The following is a 24,370-nucleotide window of genomic DNA, read 5'->3' on the forward strand; positions in this document are numbered from 1 at the left end:
ATCGGGACCTATGAATCTGCCCTGTCCGCACAGAACTGAGTGCAGACACTGTTGGAGCCGATGAAGGACCACTTGGCCCCGGGACAATGGAGGGTGAATGGGGGAGAGGGGAAGAAGTCGGAACAGGGATTGGCCCCAACCAAGTCTGTTTCAACAATTTTAGAGCAGTCTTAGGAGGCTCCGAGGAAGACCGGGTGGGAGACTGCTGCCTGCCCTTGTGAGTCTCCTTAGAGCTTTTAGGAGAGGGTTGAGCCCCTGAAGTGGATGGCAACCCCAAAGTGGAGGAAGCTACCCTTTAAGAACCAGCTTGTTCTTCCTGCCACCAGAGACCAGGGATGGAAAACCTGACAAATGGAGAAAGGGGCCTCAAGATTGGGTAGGCCCCAAACAATAAACACACTCCCTGTGGGCATCAGTTACACGAATCTTCCCGCCCACAGGAAGTGCATTTTTTTAAAACCCTGAGGTTTCTGTTTGGACATAGTGAAAGGAACAGAACACCCCCCCCCCCCCCGTTTTTTTTTTTTTTTTAAATAGGACAAAAGGAGGGAAGAAACTAACTGCAGAAACACCCAAATAATGGAAAGAACATGTGGGAAGGGAAAAAGTACAATTTTAAAACTACAAAATCTATTTAAACTAAGACAAAGAGAAAACAAAAGGAAAAAAGTAAGAGATAAACAATTAAGAGTTAAAGCACTCACAACCTTTAAAACTCTGGAGGAGCTCACCGCCACAAGAACTCGCTGCTGATGGGAAGTGCAGCAAACGAGATCTGAGGTACGTTGGGGGCATTGTGGGTAAGGGGAGGAGCTCAAGGCAGGAAGCTCTAGCTGTGGAAAAAGTGGCCGGTCGGTTCAGAGGATCGTAACTGAGGCCCATAATAAATGAAATGAAAAGGACAACATCAGATCCATCTGTTAATGAGTAGACAGGCTCTCTAATGCTGGTCAAGCAGAACCTACTTCTTGGGTCAAGATGTATTAGAAGAAAGTGTATAGTGGGGGGGCTCTTCTAGGGGTCAGCATATATGAACTGATTTCAGTTCAGTAACTTGAGCATGAAAATTGTATACTCCTTGTTTTTAAGAATTTGAGTAATCTATTACAGCTACTTATGTTTTATTTAAATGTTAATTTAGCTTATTCAAAACTGTTACAATAGCTTTGCATTCTTTCCACAGCCCTGGAAAGCTCGTTTGTCATATCATGATGCTCCCATATGGCAAAAAAGCATATAAGAATGTTCTGTCACCAGTGATGTAATCTTTATTTCATCAAATGCTTGCTGGGATACTCCTTGCCTGTGCGCTAACTACATACCCTCCATGATATGCACACACTGTTTTCAAATGACTGCTCATACAGGAAGCTACAAGGATGTCTGCTGTGGTATTCCATTAAGTAAATGACAAACTACTAAATGTTCAGCCAACTATGGGCTTCTCCCTAGCCATAACACACAGCTACTTTATATCATGGAAAGTGACAACAGTTCATTAACAGTAATGAGACAGTTCACAAAATAAAATCAAACCTAATTTTTTTTTAAATCAGGAAAAGTATTTTAACTACTGTATGAACATCTAATGCACACTGTGCAACAGTTTCATGTGCACCAATATGAATTAGGTCAGTTCCTTTCATTCAGGGAGTGGCTGTGGGGAGTTCAAACTTAGCAAAAATCAGCACAGATTAAAAGCAATCTTGAAGTCAGAGAGATCAGAAGTAAAGTTAATGACAATGGAGAGAAGACACACAGGCAGCAGCACAAATGCAAAGCTTTATACACATGTGGTTTGTCACCTAGTGAAAGACAATTGTTTGTAAAATACATCTGCATTACATAATCAACATACATCACCAACCCCCCTGAATTAGAAATAAACACTTGCAATTAAATTATTTTATTAGTTAATCCACACAAAAACAGAGAAAAATGTATGGATATTGCCAAATGCTTTGGTGGGAGGGACTGTAAATAATGTTCAAAGTAAACAGGACCAATTTAAAAATAACTCCTTCATACACTAAGTCCTTGAGATAGGTTGAAAACTTGACTTCAATTTTAATAAAATATTTTTGATCTTTACCTGTTGGCAATGCCCATCTACATTGGCAGTATGCTGTTAAACAATACATACAGAGGTCCCAGTGCAACCACAACTGAACTTGTCCAACAGTTTGCTGTTTAGTTATCTTCTGACTGCAAAGTGATCTTTGGTGATTACAATGCAACAGTCACTTGTACTCCCTTACAGTAAGTTTTTTTTTCCCAAGCCTACAACAAAACTGAGCAGCACTGTAGTAATGCAGTACCTCATTTTGGCAGCTCAGGAAGTCAGCAGGCCACTGAGTATTCACTCCTGTAACCACGATCAATACTATTCTGCAGAACCCCATCAAACTGCAAAAAGCTGCAAAGGTAACTGAAACAAGGAAAATAAAAAGTATTTACTGTGTCATACAATAAAGATTTGCCTAACAGAGTTATGACCAGAGTGAATTACACTGTACCTCTTTTCAGGGGGTTTCATATGGATATCATGCTTGTAAAACTACAATATTAACAACAAACACACTAAACTGGATCTACGGACCTGAAAGTCTCTGAAACATAAGTGCAGAAGGAAATAAAATTTTGATATCCTTGCTCCCGCAAAGTTTTGACACTGGACTTGAAACAAAGTTAGAATTACAACTGCTATCTGTCTAAAGCGAAAGTCAGCTTTTTCTGCTTTTGTGTATATGGGTATGTATTTGTTCATACACAAACTTGTGTCATACTTGTGCTGCAAGTTAGGACTACATTGTTGCAATTTTAGCCTCACAGTGTTGCTGGTAATTGTGGAAAGGCAAAAATAAAATAAAAATCTGTCATTACTCTTGTGAATTTTAAGTACCACTATAATCTCAGAAAAACAGAATAGTCTCTCCTTCTCTTTAAATTCAGTGTTGATAAAGAAAATTTCAGACACACAGGAAAAACATCCAGCATCAGAATTCTACAGAAAAAAAATCCTGTCCAAAACAAAATAGATGGGAACTCCAATACCGAGATACACTGTAATGTTAATATTTTGCTACTAAAGGGGCAGTTCCAGTTTACCCTTATGAAAGTGTCAGCTTTGCATGCTAACATTGGACTGCTTATAACAAAGCAAAGTCAGTCATTCCTCCGGCAAAGTCCAAGCCACCTGCATCTGCATACAGCACTCACTAAACGAAAACAGTTTATAACAGAAACGTTTTAAAGCAGTCCCGCAATCACTATCATGGCTTTGCTTCATCATGCACCATTTCGGGAGAAGGCGGCACAGATTAAGCACAAGATGGTAATGAGTACATCCTTAATCTTCACTCTTCAATTTGTCTTGCCACCAGTTTCTGTCCAGGACCCTGTGCGTGTGGTTCAGAGCACCAAAGACTGGGCTGTTCTCATCTCTCCATATCCTTCCAGTCCTCCTCACTCTCACACTTAGCATGTAGTTTGAAGAAGGTCTTGATAAGCCTGTGCGCATCCTCTTTCACTAGGAAAGATAAAACAAAGACTATATAAACAATTTAAAATATAACAGTTACATCAAGAATTCAAGTAACAGCACAAACTAGGATACACAGGTTGTCAACAACGTAAGTAGACCTACAGCACTGAATTACCTGGTAAAACAAATGGACACAATATGAAGTGCCAATCAAGAACAAAGTCTGAGATAAGAGGTTAGAAATGGGTTGTTGCTAAAGTAAGGCCTTATATACACATGAAAGTGTAAAATCAAACCCCACCCCCTTATTTTTACAACATATCTAAGAAGTCCTTTACCAGGACACAGTTAGTGCTGTCTTAGTTCTTACAGATTTCACATATAACTAATCCTGTAATAAGGTAACCTATGACGAGGATACAGAAGCTAATGCAAACCATTTTATCTGCACTGTCCACCTGCTAAACAGTAAACAATGCATTGTACCTCTGGTTCAATCAACAAAGAATCCCTTACTGCAATCCACTAACTACAGATGTGTACTCATAATTTGTCCTTTGTGTAGGAAGGCAGGGACTTTGTCCATAATTGCTTCTGTATACTCCAGATGCCAGAATGGGAGTAAATGCCAACTTCGATATACTAACACTAAACGTTTAAGGAATAAATTGCAGTTTTTTTCCACAGGACAATATAATAAAGATCAGCATCCCGTTCTAACCAACTTAGCTTTGCAAAGGACATAACTGAGGAGAATCACATTAAATATTTATTTAATTATTCTAAAACGTGTTAGAATTCTCATTTACCTTTATGAACTATGGCCAGTGATTTTTTTAAAGCATATAGTATTGTGTAATCGTGCTTTTTATGGTAAAAAATGGAAGCAAACATGGACTTCCACAGCATTTGACTGTCAGTGGTATCCATGCATAGACATCTAATTGACTTTTATATGGGTCAGTACTACAAATAGTAACATTTTCCTCTTGTGAGAAGTATTAGACAGGTGTTACAGAAGTGATTGAAAACTACTGTAAATAAAAACTTGCATACTACCTATGAAAAACAGGTATACAAATCTCGAAACAGAAAGTGGTATGGGATCCTTTGCATGGTGCAAAGGATTAATCAGATATACTAGAATGTTACTTCTGATGAGCTTTCCATACAGGTTTATATCATCTTAAAATGTCCAATATGGGTACGTATGTCTCAAAGATCCCTTATTTAAGGCACACACCTATATGAGAATATAACAAGAGGCTGAGGAAAATACAAAATTAAGGTTTCCCTTTATGAAAGAAATGCTATCATACATAAAATCTTATAACACAAACATTTTGGTAACATTAAAAGGAAAGGTTTAGGTTTAATGCTTCAGCTATATGAAGTTGTAAATATAAATAATACAGTGAAAAGGCTGTATCAAATACAGCTTAAAAGATGAAAAAAATGAGATAATTAACTTCCCATTTCATTTGTTAGTTTAACAAACAGGTAAATTATATGCAAAATCATAAATGATAAAATGATACAGTCTCTTCATGGACTGAAGCTAAAGAAAAGTTAAACTCAAATTCTCTGTAGGTAATGAGACATGCATATGCACCATCTAATTATATGTACTGACAAAGAAACTTTTTTTTAAATGGTTGCACACAGACAGACTTTTTAAGGACATAGACTGTACAGATGTTGTTGCTTTAAAATACTTTGTTGACCGACAAAAACAGTACAGCTGTGTCTGTGTAAACATGCTCATCTTAACTGCAGATGTTTGAATCTACTCTAATACAATTCATTACATAAAGGCTGCACTCAAATATCACCATTCGACTCAACATTATGCCAAACCCACCCATGTATATTTCCTATCCTGCTTCATAATGTCCCCCTAGTAATGGCCATGTAGGTTTGAAAGTTAACAGCCATTATTATACCCAATGCAAAGGTATGCATACTTTTTCAGCCAGATCTATCCAATACACAGCTCTCCTTGCTATTGGCTAGCATGCTGTCAATCTGGTGTCTAAATTCAGCCCCCCCCCAGCATCTCGTGAGACCATTGAGCATTATGGAGTCAAACCCTGCAGTTAGTGATCCATATGATGATTAAGAAAAGCTGCTGTTCTGCTCACAAGTCACCTTCTCCCAAAAAAAAAAAAAAAGACAACGGGCAGTATGACAGACACGTGGATGGGTCATTCTGAGAAGTAAGAACAGAGGAGGGACGAAAGGACACAAGCAGCACATTACAAAATCCAACTATTCCCTGGATTTCCAAGTACATGTTTACAGAAAAAGGTTGTAGAACCATGGAATGAACAACCAGAATGTGCAACAGAGGTAAATCACGACATTTAATATGGCATGGGAAAGGTGGAGAAAGGATGAAGGATACTTGTACATAAAGAGGAGAGAGAAATATTAGTCACACTTAGATAAATTTACTGTCTCCTGTCAAATAAATGTATAGCTAAAATTCCTGGTTAAACAGTGAAAATTTCTTTCTACTTAAGAAAATATTAAAGACATAAGAAATAAAGAGGCAGATTCCAAAAGACTTGTTCTCTGTGAATGTCTGCCCTGATTCCGTAAAACTTGCTCTCAGTGTAAGTGACCTACTTCAGTGTAAGGCCTATATATAAACAGCCTTACACCGGGGGGTCAGATTTCAAAAGACTTGCTCTCAATGTAAGTGGTCACATACACTGACAGCAATTCTTTTGGAAACGGTCCCGAAGACACAGACCTATATTAATTAGGTTTCTATAAGAGCAACAGCCAAAAAGTGTGAAATTTAAAGATATAAACCTGTAAAAGACACAACAGCCAGGCCACAGACAAACTGAACAGAAGAGACCAGAGCTGGTAATATGCCTCTTGCAAGTCCAAATTAAAAGAACCCTGAATAATGCTTTAAGGTGCTAAAGAGAAACATGGTCACTTTACATGTAAACAAGCTTTTTTCATTTTCATATGAAAACACTTAACTATATTAAGCCCAGACAGAATGCAAATCAAATTTATTTTCAGTTTGCAATCCATGAGAATAAGCTGGTCCAAGGACCATGTTCAGTCATTTCCCAAGCCACAAGACAAATATAAATAATAATTCAGTTTAAAAGTTCAACAATGTAGTTGTTAGCGATACAGAAGTTATACAGCCAAGGAGGAAAATCAGATTAGATATTTGCACAACACGATTTGTACAGTGTATACAGCATTCCTAAACATAGGCAGAAAAAAGGCACACAGTTTTTAACATATGAAAATAATATACATAGTTAACACAGTAGATTATTATGTTCCAAAATGGAATTAAATTCATGTTTATTTAGTTTTAACAGAGGGTTAGGCAATTACAACAAGGAGATATTTTAAACACAAAAGTGTATGCAAAGAAAAGCATGCTATAAAAATATGATGCCTTATGTCAAATATTTTATTGTCTTTTGTCAAGGAAGTAATTACATTGACTGTTTCTGTGGAATATTTTGAGCGGTTTGCAGAAAAGAGGCACACGGCTAATTTGCCATATTACTTCAGCTAGTGAGTTCAGAGCACCTGGGCCTAATTTAGGAAAAGCTCATTTGCCAATAGCCAAATGAAAGGAGGCCCGGTGAGAAGTGCGCCTTTGTAGTTTATAAGAAATTGATCACAGGAATGTTTTTCTTCTTTGGATCTTAGTGGGTGGCAATATGAATCAGGCAGCGGTAGCTTATAGGTTGATATCTTTAATGGAAAGACTGCTTTACGTCTGAAGGGGAACTGGCTTTTTCTATCAAGGTGGACTGATGTTTGTTCCTTTAGGCTAAATAATCTAAGGATTACGTTTTCATGGTTAGGTTAGTGCAGAAATACTGCTATTAGAATTAAGTACAAAAACTGGGAGTCTGTATTCCAATCTGGGGATGAGAAACCACAAAGCAACGGCTCTGACATCATAGAGAGTAAGGAGGATTGCAAAGTATTGTTGAGTTTTAATTGACAGAGAACATTTTGTGACTATTGTTCACTATAAGTTTGGAAAGACAGCATCTAGTAAAAAATAAGCTTAGACTTCATGGCTGTGTAACACAAGTCAGCACCATACCATTAGGGTCTTGCTGTAGACGGACAGTACAGGCTTTATGTTTTTTTTTTTTTGCAGTTATAAAAAGCATGACATTAGATTTAGGAGTGTTAACATTTAATACACCACAAATTAATAAAATAACTTATTTTAGGACTGTTTCGAACTAAGAAGAAAGTGGATTGAAAGCATTTATCAATAATGGGAGGTAGACAATAAAATATCTTGCGCATAAAACAATACATTAGGCTGTGATAGGGTTGAGGGAGAATGGTTAAAATGCAGAGACTAAAAAAGTACCTAGTACAGAGCTTACCCCTTTAGAAATGGAATTGGAGCATGACTATGAAGGTTCTGTTGTTCAGGCAGTTTTTACATCAAGAATAAACGTTATGTGAAAAGCCATGGGAAGCAATTAACATTATCCAATGCTATTCTGAAGTCTAGAAAAAAGAGCTTTAGTTATGAGGCCCTGTTCCATGTTGGAGATTATGTTATCTAACAGGAAATGTAGGGGTGTGATGCACAGTATTAACCTCTGAGTCCACGTGGTCTGTCAGTTAGCATGTCATATGTCTGAATGCATTCCAAAATATGATGGTAAAGTATTTTTGGGGAGGTACCTTGCTGTAGGGCATATGTTGTATATTGTTTTGAAACCGTTAGGAGAGATGAAGTTGCTGAACTTTGGGGTGAGATTACAAGTGACTGCTTAAAGCTATAGGGAATGATGTCTGCAGTAAAAAGAGAAAGTAAAAATAAAGTCTACATAAATGTTCAGAACTATACTGTAGTAGTCTTAGGTGTAGAATAAAAAAACATTTTGTAGTTATATAGTCAGAGTTGGTAGAGTTGCTTTACGTTTTTGATAGAAATGGTTTTGAAGTAGAATGTGGTTTACTGACCAGGATGAAGAAAAGTGGTATTAAGGTTGGGTGGTATACAGTCTTGAAATTTCTGAACAGCTATGAAGAGGAGGAGAGCTAAACTTCAGTTGTATTTCACTGAGGATGTCTAGGTGAAACTATATGGAGAGTTTTTTTTTTTTTTTTTTTTAGTTAGTTTTGAAAGATCCTGTGGTGCTGATTTGTTTTTAAGTCATCCAGAATTTTCTGGGGTACCCAAACTGTATGTGTTGGATGGAACTAAAGTTTAAGACCTTGGCATCATTTGTTTTTAGTTGTTAAATGCTGTTAACTGTGATGTCATTTGGACTGCTCTTCCATAACTTCCAGGCCTTTTCGCTGACTAATCATTTTTCAAAAGAAGAGTTTATCCAAGGGTTATTATAGTGTCTTACTTTGATTTGATTTGGTGATACAGTCTAGTCTGAATGGGACAGAGTGTTGTAGGAAGTTCGCAGAGCAGATGTAGGGTCAAGTACAAGAACAGACAGGGGACTGACCACTCAATGAGATGTAGTTCTTGTGGATGGAGTAAGTTTCAGGTATATGTCTGGCTGAGATTAAAGGAGGATGAAGTTTGAGTCCTAATTAACCATATGACGGAGGAGTGAGCTGTGCTTGCTCAGTGAGAGTGGGAGTATATAAAATAACTTTTTTTAAAGCACCTTTATTAAAATATCACTTGAAACATGAGCCCACATGCATTAATAGAAAAGAAAACAGATCCTATTAACATTTTTTTCCATTTACACAAATTACATGCTCTTTTTTATAACAACTTTTAGTCCAGCATTGTATAAATCACTCAATTCCTGCCTTCACTTAAACCTCACTCCTCCAGAACATTAGTCTGTATGCATTATTCCAACAAATTCCATTTATTTCTATGTAATTTCTTCCTTTTTCTAAAGATCACACTTACAGTAGTTTTACCTCTTTTACATTATTTAATATTTCTAATACAGTTGTTTTATATTGCAATTTAAATTTTTTAGTAATTGCTTTTTTGGCAGCCAACAGAATAAATCTTAATGTTTTACTGGTCTAGGCAATTCAGATCCCATGTCCCAGCTCAAAAGAATCATTTCTTTAATTACATCCATTTGCTTCCCAACAATTCTGGCAGAGTACTCTGTAGGGAATTTTTTAAAATTTGCCAACTCATTACATTCTCATAAAAGCATGTTCCTAGTTACTTATTTCTTCCCCATCACAACTCCAACATTTGCTATCTACCTGAGGAAAAATTCTTTGAAGTCTGCTTGAGGTATAAAAATACCTATGTAAATACTTCCAAGCAAAAATCCTAAACCATCTGGATTTTGTTGCATACTTTTAGCTGCCATATATATTGTCCTCCCTTTGTTTCTTTGTAAGTTGCATTTTCAGTCTCTCTTCCCAATCTTTTCTAACCTCCGATTGCTTCTCATAATCCTCATACAACATTTTATATGTCCTATTATCTCCTTTTTAACAGCACCATCTGTTCTACATTTGACTAAAAAATCTACCAGAGCAGGTCTTTCACTTATGAATCCCCCACCCCTTTCTCAATGTCCACACTATGATATCAATACCCGATATGGAAAGTAGTCTCTAACCCATAGTCCAAACAACTTCTTAACCTCTTCCCATTCTATTATCTTGCCTTCTCTAATTATTTGCTCCCAGTGCCTTGGTTCCTTTGCCAGTTGTCTCTAATAAATTCCAGCCCCCTCATCTGTTTTCTATACCGCTACTTGTAGTCATCCCTGTTGCCAAAATCTCCTTTCTCCAGTCACATATTGACTTAGTTCTTAGAATATTTTCTGCAACTTTATGAAGATAATATTCTGTATGGTGATTATTCTGAATTATAACCCTCGACTTGTGTTATGTATATGAGCCTTAACTGTAGCTCTAAAATATCACTGCAAATCAGGTAATCCTACACCATATTATTCTGTTGGGAGAATCACCTTATGACACTTAATTCTTCTCCCTTTCCCTCCCAGATAAATTTCTTCAACTCTTTACTAATTATTGTGCATAACTTTTCCTCTGGTTGATAAAACTATAGCTGACCTGTATGTAAAATGAAAGGGACTAAAAACATTTTCATGCCTTGTACTTATATCCATAAATAAGAGCTTCCAGTTTCTCAGTTTTTGTATTACCTTTTGTTTATTCCCTTCCCATATATACTTAGCTGTCATAAAAATATGCCTGACCTGTATATAAAACAAAAGGGACTAAAAACATGTTCATGTTTTGTACTTGTATCCATAAAGAGCTTCCTTTTTCTCAGTTTTTGTATTACCTTCTTAGTCCCTTCCCACATAACCTTAGTTGTCATAATAGAAGCATTTTTAATCCATACTCCTAAATACTTCAACTTATGTCCCATAAATATGGATGTTGCTGAAGCAAGTCATGAGTGGGTACATAATTTACAGCCTTTGTTTTACCTTCATTAATTTTATATTCTGAAAAGACCTGAACCTGTCTCAAAGATTCCACACCAAGATGTTCTTTCCTGGATTTATCAAGTACAAAACATTACCAACTGCAAATAATGGTAACTTTGCTCGACTACCATACACATTACATCAATGAATTTCTGAGTCCCTTTTTTTTTTTTTTTGCCTGTGACACTAAATATAAAGCAAATAACAAAGAGGGTAGAGGACACTCCTGCCCGGTTCCTCTGTTCAAACTCAACTCATCAGAGAGGAACCCTCCCACTTTAATTTGTACTTCAATTCTTCATATGTCCTCCTAATTAACCTTCTTACTGTATCAGGGAATCCAAATACTTCCATTGCCCTACTTATAAAATCCCAGCTTGCTCTGTCAAATGCTTTCTCTGCATCAAGACCCACAAATACTTTCTTACATTCTGCTTCCTTCTGGATTTTCACTATTCTGTTAATGTTGTCAAATGTTTGCCTCCCCTCCACAAAACCACACTGATCCATATCTATCAATTTATAGACAAATATTTGATAATCATGGTTTAAAATTGAAATAGGTCAGTATGAAAATGGGTATGACAGATTTAAAATACTGTTAAAATCCACAGTATCTATCATTTTCTTCTGTACTAACTTAAAAACTTCCACTAAAGTACCACTTCTTCCTGGAAACTTAACTGCAGAATGATTGATTATTTGTAACCATTTTTATCCAGCTAGTTGTTGAGCCTCATCTACCTCTAACCTTGGCATAAGTCTTCCATAACTATTTCCATTTGTGCTATTTTTACATTCCTCTGCTTTATACAAATTGTCATAAAATTTCCAAAATATCTCTTACTTCTATAAGATCTGTGGTTACTTTTCTTGTTATAGGTTCCCTAAGCTTGATGATGACACCTTCCACTTTCTGTTGCCTAAGTCATTGTGCTAAAGGTTTTGTGCTCTGGTTATAAAAAACTGCAATTTTTCCAAAGTCATGCATACTATCCAAATACTCTCTTATATTCTCTTTAGCACTCTGCAGTCACACCTCTTCTTGATTTGTCAGATTCCTCTTATTCTGCAGTACTTTAACCTTTGCCAGCCCCTCTAAATAATTCCCATCACTTCTTAACCACATCTCTTTCTCTTTTATTTCTACCCTATTTATAAACTCCATTTTCATTTTATCCCATTCAGTAGCTATCGCTTCTGAAGAAATTTCTATCTTTTCTAATAACTCTCAATCTCCATTACCCATTCTTTAAATTCCTTTCTGTTTAACAGGTATTTATTTATTTTACATTTGTTTACCGTGAAAGGCCGACTGGATTAGAAGTTCATTTTCAGCGGAGGCCCGGGGAGAAAAGCTCCAAGACATACAATACAATACATAAGAAGCACAGCAAAACTTAACAACTTAACATTTTTCAAAGAATTTCAAGAAAGCATTAGAAAGTTACTTATTGCATCTAAAAAAGTAAACAGATTACAATATATGGATATATACAATGTAGAAAAAATTGTTAGACTAGTAGTTACATATATTAGTGGATATAACAAATATTGCAAACAGGTAGGTGGGAAAGTACCAATGTGCCATTTTTACTTCATTACCTTGCATTTTTATTTACATTTTTACTTGTGTATGATCTGAAACAGTTATCAGATGGGTGTCAAAGCGTTCAATCAAATGCACATGTTCCCGTGAAATATAATTTCTATCCATTCTATTCCATTTACTGTACCATGTGGAATAATACATACATTTTGAGTTCCTGCTGCTGAATTCAAGTCCTCCATACCACAGATTTTCATAAATTTCTTCAGAAATCTACCATCATTTAATATATTTTTCCTTCTATGTCCCTGATACATCCTCTGTATTACAAATCAAGTTCCAGTCCACACCTATAAGTAATATTCCCAGCTAAAAGCTGATTTTTTTCTCCCTAAAATTTCTTATGCTCCTTAACAGCAATTTCTAGTGGAATATAAATACATTCCAGCATACTCTTCCTCCCTTACCAACAGCCCCTTATTACCACAAATCTACCATTATCTTTTGTTTCCTATTCTATCACTAATGGATCCTCCCTAGCAATCAGTGTTATTACTCCCCTTTTCCATTGTCCCTATTATGTTACACTTCAATTCTGAAATCCTTTCTTTTTTAAATTCACATGCTCATTTCTTTCCAAATGCACTTCTTGCAACCCTGTTATTTGTAGTCTTCATTTCTTAATATAATTTAATTCTCCTTCCTTTTTGTCTACAGCTGTAAGGCTATTTCCATTCTAAGATAATATGGGTAACATAGCCATTATGATAAAAAGCTATTGTTCCCAACTGATATACATAACATTTTTTTGAATATATAATTTCCAACTTTTATCTTATATGCACACACTAATGTTTGGCAGGTTGATCTTTTATACAGTGGTTTCTTCTCATCTCTCTTTGTACCTAGGTCACATTTTGCAAAACTTTTTGTTTTAATGAAAACCCTCAAACACAAAAGAAATACATTTTCATAACCTCCCCGTCCCTTGTTAACTTACAAAAAACACAGAAAACTATGTACATCTTCAAAAAAATTAATTTTAACCCATCAGACAGGAACAACTGTCCCAAATCGACAGCTGCACCCATAAGTATTACCCAACCCAAAATTCAGAGCTTGTTAGAGCCGGTCTTCCCACTTACAATAACTGGTGCTTGTTCTTTTCTTATCTCGGTTTCCCTCCCAGGTGTGAAAAACAGCTTATATGCTTTACTTTCAAAAAACATTAACTATTATCCCTAAAGACAAAAGACACTGGCTATCTTTAAATAAAACAATATTTTACACTGTTCTATTAAATACATTCAAATATTCAGACTGTTACATCTTATTCACTTCCATAATTTCCAACTTTATTTTTCACTGAACTGCTTGCCATTGTACATTTAAATATAGCAATTCCCTATTAAGCAATGCTCAAATCTCTAAGGATTAATTGCTTGCACCTGCAGGCATCTCATCTCCAAAAAGTAGTCAGCAATGAGAGAAAAAAAAAAAACGAACATTTCTGCAGATGCATGAAGGAATCTTTGTAAATTTCTCTCAGAACAGAATGCACATCTGACCTCAGTGGCAGACATGTCGAATCCCACTGAAAACATTTTCAATAAAGAAAAAAATGTAATCTCTCTGCAAAAACAAGGTAATATATTTGCAGATACAAGGAACTTCATATTTTTCATGGCTTTCATCCTTTGTCTTATTTTTCAAGCCCATTTGCTTACAAAACCCCTTATTTATAGCTTAATCCAAGGGCATTAATCTAGATATTCCCCTTGTAAGAATAAAAGAAATTATCTTAATTCTACATATAATATAATCAGTGCACTCTTACATCCCACCCCAGCAGCCCAAGATCACAGCATATTAATTCGATCTTGTTTTGTCCAGTCTTTCTTATTATGCTAAGAAACCTATACTTCATACAACTAAAACAAGTATTTGTTACTTTAATATCTTTAACATATACAACAGTCACTGAAGACTCTCCACCCGATTTAAAATAACCCTGATACAAACTATACAAATTCGCTTTACTATACAATTAGAAGTTATATACTTGTCATAACTTGGCATCTGTGTTGTCCAATTTCATTCTTCCTCACCGATGGGTTACTGACCTGATCCTTGGATCCAACTCTGATGCATTTTCCAGACTTTAGATACTGACGTAGAGCTTCTTCCTCTTCCCATAATGCACTGCACTACCTCTAACTCCTCTGATCGAGTTTGCTGCCTATGTCTATGGATTTATAGAGACAGGATGGACAAATTAAAAAAAATTACAATTCAAATCTGGAATGAAAAAGTTCTTGTAACATGCAATAGCCTTCTAGAAAAAATAAAACCAGGGGATGGTTGGAAAGGAAGGTGATAAAGAATGAATGTGGACAGCACAGATGCCAAGTTATGGTAAGTACATAACTTCTAGATATGATGTCCTTTTCATTCTTCCTCACTGATGGGTAGAGACCCCAGCTTCATAACTCTTGGGAGGTCTTCAGAGAAGGATACGTCAGAGCACTGTCAGACCAAAAGAAAGTCTGCTCCCAGGAACAGTGTCCAGACTGAAATACTTTACAAAGGTATGATGTATTGAGCAAGTGACTGTAAAGGAGATATTATCAAAAAGGAGCCTGTGAGTAAGACAGATGAATAAACTATGGATTTTTATGATGATGATGTTGGAGCACTGTTGCACCAAAGGAATGAATGCTTCTGGAGACCATGCCCAAATTGTAATGTTTCACAAGGGTAAGACTGTTTAATGAAGAGACTTTAGAACAGATGTTGCTGAAGAAAGTTCAAGAAGAAGGCTGATGAAGTAGGTTCAGATTTAGTAGAAAGGGTTCTAGAATAATACAATTTCAACAGTAAACAATTCCAAAAGGTACTAAGTAGAACTTCAAAATACTAAAAGAGGGCAAGTAAAGATCTGTCTTAAAAATGACAGTAGTTATGCAAGTACAACAAAGTTACAAGAAATAAGTAAAGCTCTGATGTTGCAGGAAGGACGTTTATAGGAAAACTCAATATACATATATTCCATAGAGTACTGATAGAGGAAAGAAACTATAACAAAGAGTGAAAGGCTAAAAAATTAGAAATAAGTTTTCTTACAGCTCGATACTTGGGAATCTTCCATCTTACCTTGTCTGGCAGGAAACGAGATCTGGGGAGTTAGAGGTAGTGCAGTGCATTATGGGAAGAGGGAGGAGCTTGAGGTTAGGATCTACAATCTGGAAAATGCTGCTGAGTTGGATCTGAGGATCGGATCCATAAACCATCAGTGAGAAAGAATGAAAAGGACATCATCAAATCATGCAGTTTATATCATGAAATGTTTTACATCAATACAAATAATAACTTTTTTTAGTTATTTTTTTTTTCTGTTTTAAAGAGCTCATAAACATTAATAATAACAAAAGTCAGGAAAATTCCAGTCTTTATGAGACACTTTTTCTTGCAAAAAAGAAGTTATGTACTCACCATAACGTTCCATGTTGGTAGTCCATCTCACCCTTCATTTTTACATATGGGTTCAGAGCTGATCCTCGGCTCCGACTCGGCCGATTTTCAAGCTCGAAGACTTCTGGTTGGCTCGTAGCTAAGCAGGTATTCCATGGTGCACCAGTGCAATCCCCAGATCTTGTTTGCTGTTCGCTAGAAACAGAAAGAAATCCCTAACCAACAAACCAATACTAAAGGGTCGCCAACCAAGAAATTTAAAGTATTACCTCCAGACCTTCCAGGATGGGGGCAGGAGGGTGGGTTGGTAAAAATGAAGGGTGAAATGGACTACCAACATGGAATGTTATGGTGAGTACATAACTTCTTTATGTTAGGATGTCCAATCTCACCTTCATTTTTACATATGGGACAGCATCCCTAGCGCCTTATTCTTGGGTGGCTCATAGGAAAATACTCCTGAGCACAATGGAGCCAAAGGATGCTCTACCCCTAGAAACCAAATCCAACTTATAATGAGTAATGAAGGTGTGAGGGGTAGCCCACGTAGCTGTTGCACAGATATGATCAATTGCTACCCTGGCTTGAACAGCTGCAGAGGTAGACAGAGACCTGGTAGAGTGAGCCTTGATCCTGTGGGGTAAAGGTCTGCCCTCCAAACTGTAGATGAAAGCTATGCAACTCAAAATCCAGTTAGACAGTGTCACCTTAGAAACTGGTAAGCCCAATCTGGAATCGGAAAAAGAAACAAACAACTGGTCTGACGTCCGAAATTCTTTGGTCCGTTGCAAATAAAAACATAGCTGTCTGTGAACATCCAGCTGGTGGAAACGATATTCAGCTGCATTGCTATGATTGGGAAAGAAAACTGGAAGCTCAATGGACTGGTTCAATGTGGCAGAAGAACAAACTTTGGGAACAAATGAAGGATTGGTACGTAAAGAAACCCTGTCTTTATGAAAGACTAAATAAGGTGGCTTAATAGACAGGGCTTGTAGCTCAGAAACGCGTCTGGCTGATGTAATAGCTACTAAGAACACAGTCTTCCAAGACAAATATTTTAAGGAAGATGAATGAGACGGTTCAAAGGGAGGGGATGTTAGTTTGGGCAACACAAAATTTAAGTCCCAAGAAGCCACAGGTTCTTGTAATGGTGGTCTCAGTAAAGTGGCTCCTCTCAAGAAAGTCTTGCATAGCTTATGAGACATAAGGTTGACATTTGGAGACCCTAAATAAAAATGTGAGATCGACGCCAATTGTACTTTGATGGTGGCCACTGCAGATCCCTTGCTGAAAAAGCTCCGAAAGGAATTCCAGAATCACAGGAACAGGAGTGGTGTAAGGATCCACTTTCATTTTCTGTGCCCAAATAGAGAACCTTTTCCATTTACTGTCATACAGCCTTCTGGTTGAGGGTTTATGCGAGGATAAAAGAATATGGTACACTCATGACAAAACATCATGAAGCCTGATTAGAGATGGAACTGGAGCAGCCAAGCTGTCAATTTGAGGGTGTGGAGAGAGGGGTGTAGCGAACCTGATATGTGGGTCAATAGATCTGGAACTGGGTCCAGAATCCAAGGATCGCCCAGGAGAAGAGACTCGAGGAAGGGGAACCAGACCTGATGAGGCCAGTAAGGAGCAATGAGGATCAACATGCTTCCCAGTCGGTTGGCTTTCTGTATCACTTTGGGGATGAGAGAGAATGGAGGAAAAGCATAGAGAAGCCCCGTGGGCCAGTCGTGGACCAGAGCGTCTCTGGGTGTTTCCCCCGGAGGGGGAATTAGGGAAAAATAACTGCTGCACTTGACATTGACTGGGTTGGCAAAAAGGTCACAGCAAGCCTGTCCCCATTTTTGGAAAATCTGTTTTTCCCGTTTCAGAGACCACTCGTGGGGCAGTAAGATTGCCCGGCTCAGCTTATCGGCTATCACGTTGGTTGTCCCCGGAATGTGCATCGCTACCAGAAAGCGCCAGGAAGAAATCGCCCATTCCCAAACTCGCATGGCCTTTTGATAGAGTAGGTAAGATCTGGTACCACCCTGTTTGTTGTTATACCACACAACTGACATGTTGTCCGATTGTATCACAATCGTCCCTGGAGGAAGAAGATCCTGAAGTGCTTGCAATGCCAGATGCACTGCTCTCATCTCCAGAACGTTGATATGCAGATGAGCCTCATGTTCTTGCCATGTGCCGTGGACAGTCTTGCCAAGATAATGCCTCCCCCACCTGACCTGGGAGGCATCCGTGGTCACAGTGGCAACGGGTTGGATAGGCACAAAGGGAGCTCCCGTGAACAAGTTGTTGGGGGCTATCCACCAACGAATGTCCTTTTTGCATGATTCCGTCAGCAGAATAGGGTGATTCAGCGGAAGATATCGGAATGACCACTGGGCGAACAGGAGCCATTGTAGGATTCTCATGTGCAACCTGGCTAAAGGTATTAACAGAATGGTTGAGGCCATCGTTACATGAAGTTGAAGAATCCATTTTGCTTTGACCTTCTGAAGCGGAAAAAGATGCTGAACCTGTGAGATGAGGTTTTGTGCTCTTTCGGCGGGAAGACAAACTGTCATATCCACTGTGTCTACCTCTGCACCTATAAAAATCACAGATTGCGAAGGCAGTAATGCAGCTTTTTCCCAATTTATGGAGATCCCCAGTTGAGCACAAAGCTGGATGGTGGCGTCCCTGTTTTGGAGGAGTAGATGCCTGGTGGGGGCATTCAGGAGCCAGTCATCCAAATACGGAAACACCTGGAATCCCTGACATCTCAGGTGAGCTGTCACTACTGCCATGCATTTGGTGAACACCCTGGGGGCTGTGGTGAGACCAAAAGGCAGAGCACAAAACTGATAATGGCTGGCTCCCAGCCGGAAGCGCAGATACCTCCTTGATGCCTTGTCCATTTTTATATGGTAGTAGGCATCTTGGAGATCCAGACAGCACATCCAATAGTCTTTCCCTAACAACGGGAGTATCGACTGCAGTGTGACCATCCGAAACTTGTCCTTTTTCATGGATTTGTTTAATCTGCTGAGGTCCAATATTGGCCTCCAGTCTCCGGTTCGTTTTGGGACTAAAAAGAACCTGGAGTAAGTTCCGGATCCTTTCTGGTCTGCTGGGATGGGCTGGATGACTCTTTTTGAGAGCAACTTGTTGATCTCCACAGTTGCCTGATCCCTGTGATTGGGTGGAACACCTGGGATCTTCTTGGGAACAAATGGTGGAAGGGAAAAGGGTATGATATAGCCTCTGGTAACAACTCTTTGTACCCACTTGTTTTGGGTTATATTTAGCCAGGCTTCTGAATACAAAGAGATGCGACCTCCGACTGGCCACAGAGAAATGCAGTCGGGCCCCACATCAGGAGCGCTGATAAGGCCGTCCTCGAAAGGAATCATGGCCTTACTGGTATTGTGGACTGCCCCTGCCTCTAGGGCGACATCTACCATTTTCTCCTCCTCTGCCTCTGAAGGAGGATTCACTCTGTGTCCAGAAAGGCCCTCTGGGACTTTTTGAACCACATTTTACCTCCCCTTTGACCTTTGGGGTATGGTCGAGAGGGGACGGGAAAATGGACTCCCACTGCAGAGAGAGTCTTTCCTTCCTGCTCACACCGAGTGAGTGTTGCTTTCACCTTGGGACCAAACAAGGAGGAACCATCAAATGGGGCGTTGGTGAAGGTGGACTTAAAAGGCTCCGCAAAGTTACACAGCGCATCCAGGAGTGGCACCTAAGGGCAACTCCTGAACCCGCTGCTCTGCTCGCTCCATCAGTCGCATGGGAGATAAGCCACATGGAGGCGTTAACTACCGAATTTAGGGTGGACAACTGAGCAGAGATCCTATCAGGGACTCCCTCAGGACAAGCACCCTGTATGGAATCTCCTAACTCCTTGAGGAGATCCCTCTGCCACCTCGTGAAATGGGTAAGATAGTTCAGAGATCAAAGTGTAAAAGCCGCTGAGCTAAATACACACTTCCCAAATCTGTCGAGACTCCTTGTTTGGCAGATGAACAGAGGAAGAAGTCTCCGCCAACTCTTTCTTCGTGGCTGCCGCCACCACCATGGCATCTACGGGAATGCCCTTAGACAAGAATTCTTTTCCAGGAGGGGCAGACAGGAACTTATTTGGTCTTCTAGGAACTGGCTCCACGGCATCGGGAGTATCCCACACCTTCCGACTAACCAGATCCATTAGCTCGTTGAAAGGTGGAGACACCCAAGAGGCAGAGGGTTGAGACCCGAAAGCCTTCAGGTACACCGACTCCTCATCAGAAGGGTTGACAATGGGCCAGTCGCACCTCTGTTTAAGGATCTCTAGAATGTCCACAAAGGAGACATCAGAGGACGACTTGGGGGACCCCTCCGACTCTTCGAGGTCAGTGTCTGATGTCAGAGACTCATCCTGGGAGTCAATATGCTTCCTCTTGCATGCTCTCTTCTGAGGGGGCTCCTTGAAAGGACCTTCTGGGGAGGCCCCGGAAGGGTGGGGGCAACCAGCCGGTGGCTCCTGAGGATGCGGATCTCTGCTGCTGCCGGACAGAGTAGGTACCGAGACCAAAGTGAGAGCCCTGGGGGGGAAGAGTGCTTGTACCACTGGCAGGGGCTGTAGATTGTGACAGCACACTCTTCATCACCTCAAAAGTAGCCCTCTCCAGCTCCGAAGACCGTCCCCACTCTGAAGAGACAAAGTTCGGTGTCGGAGCCCCAGTTATCGGCTCCGAGATAGATGCAGGGTCTGAGCTCAACCTGGCGGAAGCACAGAGAGGAAGGCTCGGAATCGAAGATCGATTCAAACCCTCTCCATTGGCACCGACAGAAGAGCTTCGGTCCCTGAACATGACGGATGGAGCCGAGCGTGTTGGAGCCGAACTTGGCTCCAATGCAACAGCAAAGGGAGCCAGAACCGAGGGTTCCTCCACTGGTAACAAGCACTCCGGCTCCGAAAAGCCAACATGGCTCGGAAGAGGAATCACAGATGAGGGCAAAACTGGTTCAAGTGGCTCCGGAGCCAACTGGGTTGGAGCCAACAAAAATTTAGGCACAGCAGACGACTTCAGGAGTCTCAGTACTACCCTCTCCACATCTTCTTCCGAAAGACTCCTGGAAAATCTCTAGAAGATAAAGTTGGGGATCTCGACCTAGCAGGCACTGGAGTTTTGACCAGCCAGGAGACCGGTAGGGATTCTACAGACCGGCTCCGAGCAGAAGAGTCAACTATTTCCAAGAATTCAGCAGTTGGCACCGAAGCACCTGTGACTGACCCTGAAACCATGGTGGCTCTCCTTCGGCTCCAAAGACTGAGAAGTCGAGGAGGCAGATTTTGTTAATTTGGAAGGCGGCTCCGAAACACCAGCCGGTGCCGGAGAAGGCCTTTTTGAACCTTTTGATTTTGCGTCAGATCTTGACTTTGAAGACTTAGACAAAGAAGCCGACAGACCAGATAAGACTTTCTCAAACGTTGGCTTCAGAAGACCCCTGAGTATCAGTTTGTTCTTTCTCTCCTGCAACACTCTAGGAGAGAAAGCATGACAGAACAAACATGATTGCTGCAAATGGATGGCTCCCAAGCAGTAGACACTGCTACTGTGGCCATCCGTCAAAGACATTTTCTGGGAGTACTTCATACATTTTGTAAACCCAGAGAGTTTGTGCTCCTTGCTATCCTTAGACATTGCAAGCACACAAGCAACCAGAGGAGAAAAGATAAAGAAAATAACTGTGGACTAGGTCCTCTAACTAAAACGGGCCTAGCCCTGCAGAAGAATTACACGAGGACTAGGTCCTCTAAGTTAAATGGACCTAGCCTGGTATAAGAGAAACTAGGTCTTTCAATTAAAACAGACAGACAGATATTCAGTCACAAAGGAAATTTTTCCAAAGAAAAATACAGTGAACTAGTAACACGAGGACTAGGTCCTCTAAGTTAAACGGGCTTAGCCCTGTGAAGAACTGGGTCTTCTAATTCAAACAGACCAAGTATACCACACCACACACACACACACGTTCAATAAGGTAAGAAAAAAAAATTTGCAACTGTAAAAGTGATTAAGACTTTAGCGGATCCCCACCAAAGACCACCAGTGAACAATAACCGATTACAGGAAATTAATCAATAGGAGCCCCTATTGAATAAGAACGGTGAAACTGCCAAAACTAACAATCTAGGCAATAAAGCGGAACTGCGCCTAACTACTGATACACAGGATACTACTACTACTGGTCACACAAGACCAGAAGGCAATTAAGGTAAAGCCCTATCTATACGTATACTTTCCAGTAAAATACAGAAAAATGGTGAAACTGCCAAAACTAACAATCTAGGCAAAAAAGCACAACTGCTCCTAACTACTGGTACACAGGATACTACTACTACGGTCACACAAGACCACAAGACAATTAAGGTAAAGCCCTACATATATATATATATATATATATATATATATATATATATATATATATATATATATTTTTCCCCAGTAAATATGCAAAAAAATACTAGTTAATGAAAAAATGCAAGAGACTTAGCCAGAGCCAAGAGATGCACATCCGAACTCGTCGACGTGGAAAACGAGATCTGGGGATTGCACTAGTGCACCAAGGGGTACCTGCTTAGCCACAAGGCAACCAGAAGTCTTTGAGCTTGAAAATCGGTCGAGTCGGCTCCGAACCCATATGTAAAAATGAAGGTGAGATTGGACTACCTAACATGCCATATTTCACAAATGTGACTGATGCTTTATAGTGTCCCATTTATTCACTAATTTTAGTGTTGCTGGTCTTCGTCCAGATTCATCTCCATCTCCCAACACCAGACTATAGTTCAAGAAGTACTCTTGATTCTTCTATTTGACTCCTGTTCTTTGTTCTATCTTTCAAGCATTTTCTTTTACAACACTGGAAAAGGTTTCACTGGCAAAATCTCTCTATGAGCTTTACTGTCAGGAAGAATGCAAAGCAGAGTCCCCTTTTGTTTGCTGGCTCACCTTTTGTTGGAAAATCTTTTTTTATTTCCTCCTTAGCTGTGCTACATACAAGCCAGTCAGTGATCTTATAGTAAAAAAAAATATTCTGAAGACAGCTCAAATCAACTTGAACTGCACTCAACATTCCCTTTTTGCTGGAATAAATTTGCCTCTTTTCTGCCTGGTGTAAAGTGCATAATCATTTTCCATAAACAAAACACTCTCCTTTCTGTAATTTTTAATATTTTCCCTTTTGCCACAGTTTTGTCAAGATCAACCATTTCTGCTGGTATGCTAATAACTCATGATTGGGTGTGGGCAATGATGAATTTACCCATGGTTGGTCATGAGGTGAAGCTTAAGTGATCAAACAAAGTGAAAAGTGGGCAACTCCAGCATTTCCCACACTCAGGAGTGTGTTATTACTATTATACAATGAAATTACCTAAAGAATTACTGGTCGGTCTTAAATACTATCTTTGTATAATGAGATGTAGTGTTCATCTGCATTGTTTTGCATTCTTCCATATTTTCCGATGTACTGCAAATGCATATGGGACTTGCATTCTTACACCTGCACAGTACCATCAGTGTCATTCAAAGGAAGCAAGAGAGAAAAGAGAATCTCGAAAAACAAACACTATTAAAGACAAGCTTCAATACTTAGAAACTGCAATACACCAACAAATTCAGAGGAAGGAATAAAAATGGATATCAACTACTCCTGTGTCTTCCTCTGAATTTGTTGGTGTATTGCAGAAAAGAGAATCTCCACTGCTGTTTTTTTTTCCCCTGTTCCTGCTAGTGTTAATGCCAAAAACCTGGGCAAAGCTCAACTTAATGGGGAGGAACAAAGGTTCAAAAATAGGGACAGATTTTATTGCTCTTAAAAACTTAGTAAGTTGAAGGAAGAGTTTTGTGTTAGTGTGAATTTTCTGAAAGACAAAGCGTAAACCTCAAATGTCTCATTATCCACAAAAAAATCTTCAGAACTTTTTTGCATTTTATGTCCATCATTATTTGATGACTTCAATCCTCAGTGGCTTACCAGAAAATTTAACGAGGAAAAGAAAAAAAAAAAAAAAGGAAAAAATCTGGACATTTTGTGAAAATTCAGACAGTTCAGATATACAAAAGTCTGCTGAGATTTAAGGACAGTGACAGCACAGAAGTGCAAGAAATGCACACTTTTTTCTTTAGGTATAGCCTCGATTTACAATGGTAACACTGGTTTGGCTGACCAATCAGAGTGCACATTTCTGAATACTAATGAGACATCATTGTATAATTACTAATATAGGTTTTGGCTGCTTTGTCAGGTTTGGAGCAAACACTCAATGTGCCCTTTTGGTTAAGGAATCATGTTCTGGAATACCAGTCCAGTTGCTTATTTGTGCTTACATAAATTAACACAGTCTGTTCCTTCCAATTTCTCTGGTACACCAAAAAATCTCAGGTTTTC

At 39.2% G+C, this 24,370-nt stretch overlaps 1 protein-coding gene across 5 annotated transcripts in view; it reads right to left on the reverse strand.

Annotated features, from left to right (window-relative positions):
• Positions 1–1,104: 1,104 nt before the first annotated feature.
• The window catches only part of RECQL5 (RecQ like helicase 5), a 1,160,282-nt gene continuing 1,137,016 nt past the window's right edge, over positions 1,105–24,370 (reverse strand). For all 5 annotated transcript variants that reach the window (XM_044084963.1, XM_044084964.1, XM_044084962.1 and 2 more), the window contains exon 13: positions 1,105–3,529. In XM_044084963.1, coding sequence (XP_043940898.1) covers positions 3,438–3,529 — 92 coding nt within the window. In that variant the 3' untranslated portion in view covers positions 1,105–3,437. The remainder of the gene's footprint in view (positions 3,530–24,370) is intronic.

This window comes from Protopterus annectens, chromosome 10.part0 (assembly GCF_019279795.1).
Source record: "Protopterus annectens isolate FY-2018-M chromosome 10.part0, PAN1.0, whole genome shotgun sequence".
In the NCBI taxonomy this organism is placed as follows: domain Eukaryota; kingdom Metazoa; phylum Chordata; order Ceratodontiformes; family Protopteridae; genus Protopterus; species Protopterus annectens.